Source organism: Tachysurus fulvidraco, chromosome 3 (genome assembly GCF_022655615.1).
Source record: "Tachysurus fulvidraco isolate hzauxx_2018 chromosome 3, HZAU_PFXX_2.0, whole genome shotgun sequence".
NCBI classification, from domain to species: Eukaryota; Metazoa; Chordata; class Actinopteri; order Siluriformes; family Bagridae; genus Tachysurus; species Tachysurus fulvidraco.
Genome location: NC_062520.1, coordinates 1,310,049 through 1,322,548, shown reverse-complemented (window position 1 = coordinate 1,322,548; position 12,500 = coordinate 1,310,049). Strand labels below are relative to the sequence as shown.

At 43.6% G+C, this 12,500-nt stretch overlaps 1 protein-coding gene across 6 annotated transcripts in view; it reads left to right on the top strand.

Moving 5' to 3' along the window:
- Positions 1-12,500, top strand: part of si:ch73-103b11.2 (ninein) — a 69,781-nt gene that overhangs the window by 31,597 nt on the left and 25,684 nt on the right. For 5 of the 6 annotated variants that reach the window (XM_047810700.1, XM_047810701.1, XM_047810703.1 and 2 more), the window contains 3 exons: positions 7,193-7,340; positions 10,186-10,299; positions 11,623-11,679. In XM_047810700.1, coding sequence (XP_047666656.1) covers positions 7,193-7,340; positions 10,186-10,299; positions 11,623-11,679 — 319 coding nt within the window. Of the gene's footprint in view, positions 1-7,192; positions 7,341-10,185; positions 10,300-10,619; positions 10,723-11,622; positions 11,680-12,500 lie in introns of those variants that run through there. The other variant, XM_047810705.1, reaches the window with a different exon arrangement.

The following is a 12,500-nucleotide window of genomic DNA, read 5'->3' as shown; positions in this document are numbered from 1 at the left end:
CTGCTGTCTAGTGTAACCCTGTGCATTGTGGGTAATGTTGTTCTGTCAGCCTCAGTCAACATGGCACAGTCTGTGTCTCTTACTACAATGTAGACTGTAATTGGTAGAGTTTAGCACCATCTAGTGCCACACTGTAGTACTACAGTACATTGACTCAACACTGTAACTCTCAGTGTATTCGCTAAAACACTCAAATACACACACTCACTAAATACACACACTCACTAAATACACACACTCACTAAATACACACACACTAAATACACACACTCACTAAATACACACTCACTAAATACACACACTCATAAATACACACACTCACTAAATACACACACTCACTAAATACACAAACTCACTAAATACACACACTCACCAAATACACACTCACTAAATACACACACTCACTAAATACACACACTCATTAAATACACACACACACTAAATACACACACACATCAAATACACACACTAAATACACACACACACTAAATACACACACACATCAAATACACACACTAAATACACACACACACTAAATACACACACATCAAGTATACACACTCACTAAATACACACACTCACTAAATACACACACTCATTAAATACACACACACACTAAATACACACACACATCAAATACACACACTAAATACACACACACACTAAATACACACACACATCAAATACACACACTAAATACACACACACACTAAATACACACACATCAAGTATACACACTCACTAAATACACACACTCACTAAATACACACACACCAAATACACACACTCAATAAATACACACACTCACCAAATACACACACTCACCAAATACACACACTCACCAAATACACACACTCACTAAATACACACACTCACTAAATACACACTCACTAAATACACACAATCACTAAATACACACACTCACTAAATACACACACACACACACACACACACACCAAACACACACACTCATTAAATACACACACTCACCAAATACACACACTCTCCAAATACACACACTCTCCAAATACACACACTCACTAAATACACACACTCACTATATACACACACCAAATACACACACTTACCAAATACACACACTCAATAAATACACACACTCACCAAATACACACACTCACTAAATACACACACACACATCAAATACACACACTAAATACACACACACCTCATATACACACACTCACCAAATACACACACCTCATATACACACACTCACCAAATACACACACTCACTAAATACACACACACACACATCAAATACACACACTAAATACACACACTCACTAAATACACACACTCACTAAATACACACACACCTCATATACACACACTCACCAAATACACACACTCACTAAATACACACACTCACCAAATACACACACACCTCATATACACACACTCACCAAATACACACACTCACTAAATACACACACTCACCAAATACACACATACACCAAATACACACACACATCAAATACACACACTCACTAAATACACACACATCAAATACACACACTAAATACACACACTCACTATACACACACACCTCAAGTATACACACTCACCAAATACACATACTCACTAAATACACACACACATCAAATACACACACTCACTAAATACACACACATCAAATACACACACTAAATACACACACTCACTATACACACACCTCAAGTATACACACTCATCAAATACACACACATCAAATACACACACTCACTAAACACACACACTCATCAAATAGACACACTCACTAAATACACACTTGTGCAGATGCCCGAGCCACCTCAGCTGACTCCTCTCGATGTGGAGGAGCAGCGTCAATACTCTGAGCTCCTCCCGCGTGACCGAGCTCCTCACCCTATCTCTAAGGCGCCCAGCCGACCTACAGAGGAAACTCATTTCGGCCGCCTGTATCTGGGATTTTGTCCTTTCGGTCATGACCCAAAGCTCATGACCATAGGTGAGGGTAGGAACGTAGATCGACTGGTAAATTGAGCTCTGTGTGTATTGAGCTTTCTTCACCACAACAGACTGGTATATCACTGCAGAAGATACACCGATCCACCTGTCGATCTCCCGCTCCATCCTTCCCTCACTCGTGAACAAGACCCCAAGATACTTAAACTCCTCCACTTGAGGCAGGGACTCTCCACCAACCTGAAGGGGGCAAGCCACCCTTTTTCGACTGAGAGCCATGGCCTCGGACTTCACACTCGGCTGCAAACCGTCCCAGTGCACGCTGAAGGTCCTGATGTAAGGAAGCCAACAGGACAACATCATCTGCAAAAAGCAGAGACGAAATCCTGTGGTCCCCAAACCAGACTCCCTCCGGCCCCCGACTGCGCCTAGAAATCCTGTCCATATAAGTAATGAACAGGACCGGTGACAAAGGGCAGCCCTGCTGGAGTCCAACATGCACCGGGAACAAGTCTGACTTACTGCCGGAAATGCGAACCAAACTCCTGCTCCGGTTATATAAGGACCAGACAGCCCTTAGCAGGACTCGGGCTCAATGTCTCCATCCTCCCTCGGGATCTGGTTGAAGCTCTGCCGGAGGTGGGAGTTGAAGATCTCTCTGACCGGAGACTCTGCCAAACGTTCCCAGCAGACCCTCACAGTACGTTTGGGTCTGCCAAGTCTGTCCAACCTCCTCCTCTGCCATCGGATCCAACTCCCCACCAGGTGGTGATCAGTTGACAGCTCCGCCCCTCTCTTTACCCGAGTGTCCAAGACATACGGCCGAAGGTCAGATGAAACAACCACAAAGTCGATCATCGACCTCTGACCTAGGGTGTCCTGGTGCCACGTGTACTGATGGACACCCTTCTGCTTGAACATGGTGTTCGTTATGGACAAACTGTGACTGGCACAGAAGTCCAATAACAGAACACCACTCGGGTTCAGGTCGGGGGGCCGTTCCTCCCAATCACGCCCCTCCAGGTGTCACTGTCGTTGCCTACGTGAGCGTTGAAGTCCCCCAGTAGAATGACGGAGTCCCCGGTCGGAGCACTTTCCAGCACCCCTCCCAGAGATGCCAAGAAGGTCGGGTACTCTACACTGCCATTTGGCCCATACGCACAAATAACAGTGAGAGACCTCTCCCCAACCTGAAGGCGAAGGGAAATGACCTTCTCGTTCACCGGGGTGAACTCCAACACATGGCGGCTGAGCTGGGGGGCTATGAGCAAGCCCACACCAGCCCGCCGCCTCTCACTGCGGGCAACTCCAGAGTAGTAGAGAGTCCGGCCTCTCTCGAGGAGTTGGGTTCCAGGGCCCAAGCTGTGCATGGAGGCGAGCCCAACTATCTCTAGTCGGTATCTCTCAGCCTCTCGCACCAGCCCAGTGAGGTGACATTCCATGTCCCTAGAGCCAGATTCCAAGTCCGGGGATTGGGTTGCTGAGCCCCCCGCCTTCAACTGCCACCCAATCCACAATGCATCAGCCTGTTACAGTTCCGCCTGCAGGTGGTGGGCCCACGGGAGATCGGCCCCACGTCGCTCCTGAGGCTGAGCTCGACCGGGCCCCATGGGGTAAGACCTGGCCACCAGGTGCTCGCATGCGAGCCCCAACCCCAGGCCTGGCTCCACGGTGGGGCCATACCAGGTGACGTCACGGACCTTAAACGCAAGCCCCTCCACCACAATAAGGTGGCGGTTCAAGGAGGGGTCATCAAATACACATATTCATCAAATACACACATTCACCAAAGACAGACACACTCATCAAATACACACATTCACCAAATACATACACACATCAAATACACACATTCGCCTTGGCTTTCAGATGTGCTGCGCAACAATCGAAGAGAGCTAAGATCATCAGAGAGAAAGTGGAAGAAATCACAACTTGATGCAGATCTTGATTTTTCAGAACACTTCTTGTCAAGTTCTCCTCAGATGTGACTTCTGCCAAGACTTCCTTCTACAAGGAAAAGCTTGAAGCTTCCTCACATGACCCTCGGAAATTCCACAACATCATCTCTTCTCTGCTCAACCCCCCGGCTCCACCTTCTTCATCCTCCCTGACTGCAGAAGACTTTGCTTCTTTCTACCAGGAGAAGATTGAGGAAATCTGCCGGACCTTCACTTCAGCCCCGACTGCACTTACATCTCAGAGTATGGATTCCCCTACACCTTCGTTGTCACATTTCTCAACTGTGGCAGCAGAAGAGATTTTACAACTCATCCAGTCCTGCAATCCTACCACCTGCCCATTGGATCCACTCCCTACCACTATGCTCCAGACCATCTCACAAGACCTCTTGCCCTTCATTTCCACTATCGTCAATAGATCCATAGCATCTGGTCAGGTACCAACTACTTTCAAGAGAGCAAGGGTTATTCCCATCCTAAAGAAACCTGCTCTGGATCCATCAGACATCAGTAACTACAGACCGGTATCACTTCTCTCATTTCTTTCAAAAATTCTTGAACGCATTGTCTATAATCAACTGTCTGTCTATCTCTCACAGAACAACCTCCAAGATCCCAAACAGTCTGGCTTTAAAGCAGCTCACTCTACAGAGACAGCCCTTTTGGATGTCTCTGAGAAGCTACATGCTGCTAGATCAGCCAAACTGTCATCCGTCCTTATCCTCCTTGACCTTTCAGCAGCGTTTGATACGGTCAACCACAAAACTCTCTTATCCTCCCTCAAGAGTCTTGGGATTTGCGGATAAGCTTGGGAATGGTTTGCCTCCTACCTGGAAGGACGCTCATATCAGGTAACATGGAGGGGAGTGACATCTGCTCCACGCAGACTCTCCACTGGCGTCCCACAGGGCTCAGTACTTGGTCCTCTTCTTTTCTCCCTGTATACTCACTCTCTTGGTGAAGTTATTTCATCACATGGGTTCTCTTACCACTGCTATGCTGATGATACACAACTTATCTTCTCTTTCCCACCCTCCGATGCCACAGCATCTGACCGGATCTCAGCATGTCTGGCAGAAATTTCATCATGGATGACTGCTCATCAGTTAAAGCTCAATCCTAGTAAAACTGAACTGCTGATCATCATGTGATTCATCCCCAGGTCATGATCTTACTATATCCTTGCACAACGATCTGATCTCCCCTTCAGCCACAGCTCACACCCTTGGGGTAACCATGGACAATCAACTGTCCTTTTCCTCTCATGTTGCAAATGTGACTTGCTCATGTCGGTTTCTTCTCTACAACATTAGAAGGATTCGGCCATTTTTGTCCACACAGACTGCCCAGGTACTTGTTCAGTCTCTTGTCATTTCTAGACTGGATTACTGCAATGCGCTGCTGGCAGGTCTACCTATGAACGCAATACGTCTTGTTTTCAACCTGCCAAAGTTCTCACATACCATCCCGCTGCTGCGATCCCTCCACTGGCTTATGGTAGCTGCACGCATCAGATTCAAAACACTGATGCTGGCCTACAAAGCCAAAAATGGACCAGCTCCCTCTTACCTCAAAGCCCTCATCATTCCTCGCACTGCACCCCGCAACCTCCGATCTACCAGAACTGCTCGACTGGTTCCACCATCTCTCAGGGTAAGAGGCAAGTATACTACAAGACTCTTCTCTGTACTGGCACCAAGGTGGTGGAATGAACTTCCCCTAGAGGTCCGGACAGCTGAGTCACTGGATATTTTCAAGCGGCGGTTGAAGACCTACTTATTCAGGAAGCACTTCAACTAGCACTTCTTTCCTTATCCTTTGCATTTAAAAAAAAACAAAAAAAAAACCCTTTGACAATTTTTTTTTTTCATTGTAACTTTGAACAAATGTTTTAAACTCATGGTATCTTAAGTCTGTAACCTAGTGAGCAGCATTAATGTATTCAGTATTAGAGATTTAAGCACTTATGTACGTCGCTCTGGATAAGGGGTCTGTCACATGCTGTACATGTAAATGTAAATGATGTAAATACACACACATCAAATACACACATTCACCAAATACACACATTCACCAAATACACACATTCACCAAATACACACACATCAAATACACACATTCACCAAATACACACACACATCAAATACACACACATCAAATACACACACATCAAATACACACACATCAAATACACATATTCACCAAATACACATATTCACCAAATACACACACATCAAATACACACACGCACTAAATACACACACATCATATACACACACTCATCAAATACACACACACTCATCAAATACACACACTCACTAAATACACACAAACATCATATACATACACATCAAATACACAAACTCACTAAATACACACACATCAAATACACACACTCACCAAATACACACTTTCACCATATACACGCATTCACTAAATACACACTCACCAAATACACACACATCAAACACAAACTCATCAAATACACACACATCAAACACACACTCCCCATATACACACATAAAATTTAATTACATGATAATATCCGTTGGTGACTATGGTCATCACCCTGGGAGCACTGATACTGCTGTCTTCATTTCACTGGCTGTCTTTATTTCTGTTCGTCTTTCTTTCTTTCTTTCTTTCTTTCTTTCTTTCTTTCTTTCTTTCTTTCTTTCTTCTTTCTTTCTTTCATTCTCTTACCCTCTCTCTCAGTCTGTATTTTATCTTTTTCTTCTCTCTTTCAGGCGCCCCCTGAACATCAGCCTCCTGCCTTCTGCCACGGCCACTGATTCCTCTGCTTTTTCTCATTTTAAACACACACACACACACACACACACACACACACACACACACACACACACACACACACACACACACACACACACACACACACACACACACACACATTGCTGCTCATCACTGCTGTTCCTGGATTCCTGAGTGCTTTCCGCCATGCTTCCTTCTGTTGCCTTCTTTCTTTAACACACACACACACACACACACACACACACACACACACACACACACACACACACACACACACACACACACACACTCACACACACGAACATTTTATTTAGACTGTTTTTATGAGGTTAATTTATGGCTAAATACATACATTTTTATTCTTTTTTTTATTTACCTTTAAATCTGTCTTAATTTCAAATGAAATAGTAAAGTATATTTTATATATATTTTATTGTTTAGTAGTTAAAGGCATTTAAATGAGTTCATTTAGTTCTATTATAGATACTTTGTGTGTGTGTGTGTGTGTGTGTGTGTGTCAGACGTACTCAGGTGATTGAACGGTTTGAGACACAACAGTCAACAGATACATTGGAGCACATGGACACAACAGAACTGTCCTCTTCCTCCAGTCAATCCACCAATCAGAGAACAGGACGCAGTGAGAGGCGTCTCCCTACCCAGAAACAGGTACGCTAGTAACATCATCACACACCTGTACAGTAACAGGTACGCTAGTAACATCACACACACCTGTACAGTAACAAGTACGCTAGTAACATCATCACACACCTGTACAGTAACAGGTACGCTAGTAACATCACACACACCTGTACAGTAACAGGTACGCTAGTAACATCATCACACACCTGTACAGTAACAGGTACGCTAGTAACATCATCACACACCTGTACAGAAACAGGTATGCTAGTAACATCACACACACACCTGTACAGTAACAGGTACGCTAGTAACATCACACACACCTGTACAGTAACAGGTACGCTAGTAACATCACACACACCTGTACAGTAACAGGTACGCTAGTAACATCATCACACACCTGTACAGTAACAGGTACGCTAGTAACATCATCACACACCTGTACAGAAACAGGTATGCTAGTAACATCACACACACACCTGTACAGTAACAGGTACGCTAGTAACATCACACACACCTGTACAGTAACAGGTACGCTAGTAACATCACACACACCTGTACAGTAACAGGTACGCTAGTAACATCATCACACACCTGTACAGTAACAGGTACGCTAGTAACATCATCACACACCTGTACAGAAACAGGTATGCTAGTAACATCACACACACACCTGTACAGTAACAGGTACGCTAGTAACATCACACACACCTGTACAGAAACAGGTACGCTAGTAACATCATCACACACCTGTACAGTAACAAGTACGCTAGTAACATCATCACACACCTGTACAGTAACAGGTACGCTAGTAACATCACACACACCTGTACAGTAACAGGTACGCTAGTAACATCACACACCTGTCCAGAAGCAGGTACGCTAGTAACATCACACACACCTGTACAGTAACAGGTACGCTAGTAACATCACACACACCTGTACAGTAACAGGTACCCTAGTAACATCATCACACACCTGTACAGTAACAGGTACGCTAGTAACATCACACACACACACCTGTACAGTAACAGGTACGCTAGTAACATCACACACACACACCTGTACAGTAACAGGTACGCTAGTAACATCACACACCTGTCCAGAAGCAGGTACGCTAGTAACATCATCACACACCTGTACAGAAACAGGTACGCTAGTAACATCACACACACCTGTACAGTAACAGGTATGCTAGTAACATCACACACACACCTGTACAGTAACAGGTACGCTAGTAACATCATCACACACCTGTACAGTAACAGGTACGCTAGTAACATCACACACACCTGTACAGTAACAAGTACGCTAGTAACATCACACACACCTGTACAGTAACAGGTACGCTAGTAACATCACACACACCTGTACAGTAACAAGTACGCTAGTAACATCACACACACCTGTACAGTAACAGGTACGCTAGTAACATCACACACACCTGTACAGTAACAAGTACGCTAGTAACATCACACACACCTGTACAGTAACAAGTACGCTAGTAACATCACACACACCTGTACAGTAACAGGTACGCTAGTAACATCACACACACACACACACACCTGTACAGTAACAGGTACGCTAGTAACATCACACACACACACCTGTACAGTAACAGGTACGCTAGTAACATCACACACACCTGTACAGTAACAGGTACGCTAGTAACATCACACACACCTGTACAGTAACAGGTACGCTAGTAACATCACACACACCTGTACAGTAACAGGTACGCTAGTAACATCACACACACACCTGTACAGTAACAGGTACGCTAGTAACATCACACACACACACCTGTACAGTAACAGGTACGCTAGTAACATCACACACACCTGTACAGTAACAGGTACACTAGTAACATCACACACACCTGTACAGTAACAGGTACGCTAGTAACATCACACACACCTGTACAGTAACAGGTACGCTAGTAACATCATCACACACCTGTACAGAAACAGGTACGCTAGTAACATCACACACACCTGTACAGTAACAGGTACGCTAGTAACATCACACACCTGTACAGTAACAGGTACGCTAGTAACATCACACACCTGTACAGTAACAGGTACGCTAGTAACATCACACACACCTGTACAGTAACATCACACACACACACCTGTACAGTAACATCACACACACACACACACACACACACACACACACACACACACACACACACACACACACACACACCTGTACAGTAACATCACACACACACACCTGTACAGTAACATCACACACACACCTGTACAGTAACATCACACACACACACACACCTGTACAGTAACATCACACACACACCTGTACAGTAACATCACACACACACACACACACACACACACACACACACACACACACACACACACACACACCTGTACAGTAACATCACACACACACACACCTGTACAGTAACATCACACACACACCTGTACAGTAACATCACACACACACACACCTGTACAGTAACATCACACACACACCTGTACAGTAACATCACACACACACACACACACACACCTGTACAGTAACATCACACACACACACATATACACACACACATACACACACACATATACACACACACACACACACACACATACACACACACACACACACACACACACACACACATACACACACACACACACACCTGTACAGTAACAGGTACGCTAGTAACATCACACACACACACACCTGTACAGTAACAGGTATGCTAGTAACATCACACACACACGCCTGTACAGTAACATCACACACACACACACACACACACACACACACACACACACACACACACACACACCTGTACAGTAACATGTACGCTTCTGACATTGCTGCACTTTCTCTTTGTTAGGACCTCTCATTGGATGCTGGTACTTCAGGCTCAGTAACGGATTTTTCTGGAAAAATGTCTGTTTACAGAAGAGCTAAAAGTCTGGATCGCCGAATTACAGAGTCATCAATGACGGTGAGAGAAAAATATTCAACTAATAAATACAAACTACTTCCCGTTAAGTATAAAGGGTTTAATGCTTTTAACAGGATAGTCTATAAGTGTTTTTTAGTATGTTGTGTGTGTGTGTGTGTGTGTGTGTGTGTGTGTGTGTGTGTGTGTGTGTGTATCATATTTAGCTGCCAGTGTATCCGTCATACTTACCCCACACCTCGCACTCCCCTGATATAAATAGCTGTTAGCAGCGTCAAAACTTCTGAAAGCTGAAACACACACTCCCTATTTATCACACACACACACACACACACACACACACACACACACACACACACACACACACACACACACACACACACACACAATTCATAAGCAGTAATACGGAAGGAAACACAGATGTGTGTGAAGACATCTACACAGATGAAGCTGAATAAGAATAAGGTACTCAGATTTTAAACTCATCTCTAACTGGAGTGTGTGTAGGACAGACAGACAGATAGACAGACAGACAGACAGACAGACAGATAGACAGACAGACAGACAGACAGACAGACAGACAGACAGATAGATAGATAGATAGATAGATAGATAGATAGATAGATAGACAGACAGACAGACAGACAGACAGACAGACAGACAGACAGACAGACAGATAGATAGATAGATAGATAGATAGACAGATAGATAGACAGACAGATAGATAGACAGACAGATAGATAGATAGACAGTCTGTATGTTTTTTTTACTTCCTTTCAGGACACACAGTTGTTCAGTAACTTTTATTTGTTTAGACACACGTATGTTTTTCCTACAGGACATTTATTTAATCTAGCTGTGACGTGCTGCTGTAAACACTGCAGATACACAACTGTGACGTATAATCACTAAAATCACTCATTTTACTTTTATTATTTTATTAAATCGTTGTTATGATTAATGAAATGTGTTGCTGTAGAAATACCGTGTGTTTCTTCTGTACTTATGTTAGCTGATTATTTACTGATTATTTACTAGCATTTAACTTCCAGCTAGTTCCAGTTTCCTAGCTATTAGCTGACAGTGATTAGGTGACGATATGCAGTGCTTTGCTAATAACTGTGGCATAAAAGTATCAGAGAATTAAAGATATATAAAGTGTAGAGATTAAAGGAGGAACAGGTTTGTATGGTGTTACTACATTCTGCTTCTGTTTACAGAGTAAACGTCTCTTCAGTGTTCTTCAGGGTTACTGTGTGAACACAGGCGAGAGGTTAGCTGTTAGCCGTTAGCTGTTAGCCGTTAGCTGTTAGCTGTTAGCTGCATGGATTTGTGTTGAATTTATTTATTTATTTCATTTTACAGCCTGATCTGCTGAACTTCAAAAAAGGATGGATGACTAAACTTTATGAGGACGGCCTGGTGAGTGTGTTTGTGTGTTTGTGTGTGTTTGTGTGTGTTTGTATGCATGTGTGTGTGCGTGTATGTGTGTGTGAGAAACCTTAAATAGTGTGGACTTTGATGGATGGAGATAATAACAGGGCTGTCAAGTGTGACGCATTAACGTGACGTCCCTCATGTCGGTCTTTTCTCACGCTCTCCCCCCACACATCGTATTTCTGACACAGAAAAACTTTTTGACTATTTATCATATACTTAATAAGCCGCAGCGCCCAAAACGTATCAGTCCGCACTGCTGTCTCTATGGAAACGGGCAGGAACCGAGCGTGTCTCCCCTGGAGCTCTTAGTCGAGCCTGACACTTATCAGCCAATCAAAACAAGAGGCGACACAACAGCCAATCAGAAAATAGCACTATTGTATCTGGGTAAGATTTAACACAACAACGGATGAAAAAAACATTCATTAGCGAGGGAATTTTTGATGGTCGGTTTGAACAAAACCTGAACAGGAAACAGTTTGTCTCTGGACGGGATGTTGTCCTCAATCATGTCTCTGGACGGGACATTGTCCTCAATCATGTCTCTGGACGGGACATTGTCCTCAATCATCAATCAAGTTTTTTGTTTTTTTTTGTTATTGAATTTTGGGGGGAGGGGGTGTTTGGGGGTTGGAGATGTCACACTTCAAAACTTGAGTGCCCTGTAATAATAATAATAATAATAATAACAACAACAACAACAACAACAATAATAATAATAATAATTGTAGATTTCTTTCAGAAGAGAATTATGACACAAATCCAGATTTAAGAACACGACTAACTTTAAATGTGTAGAAAAT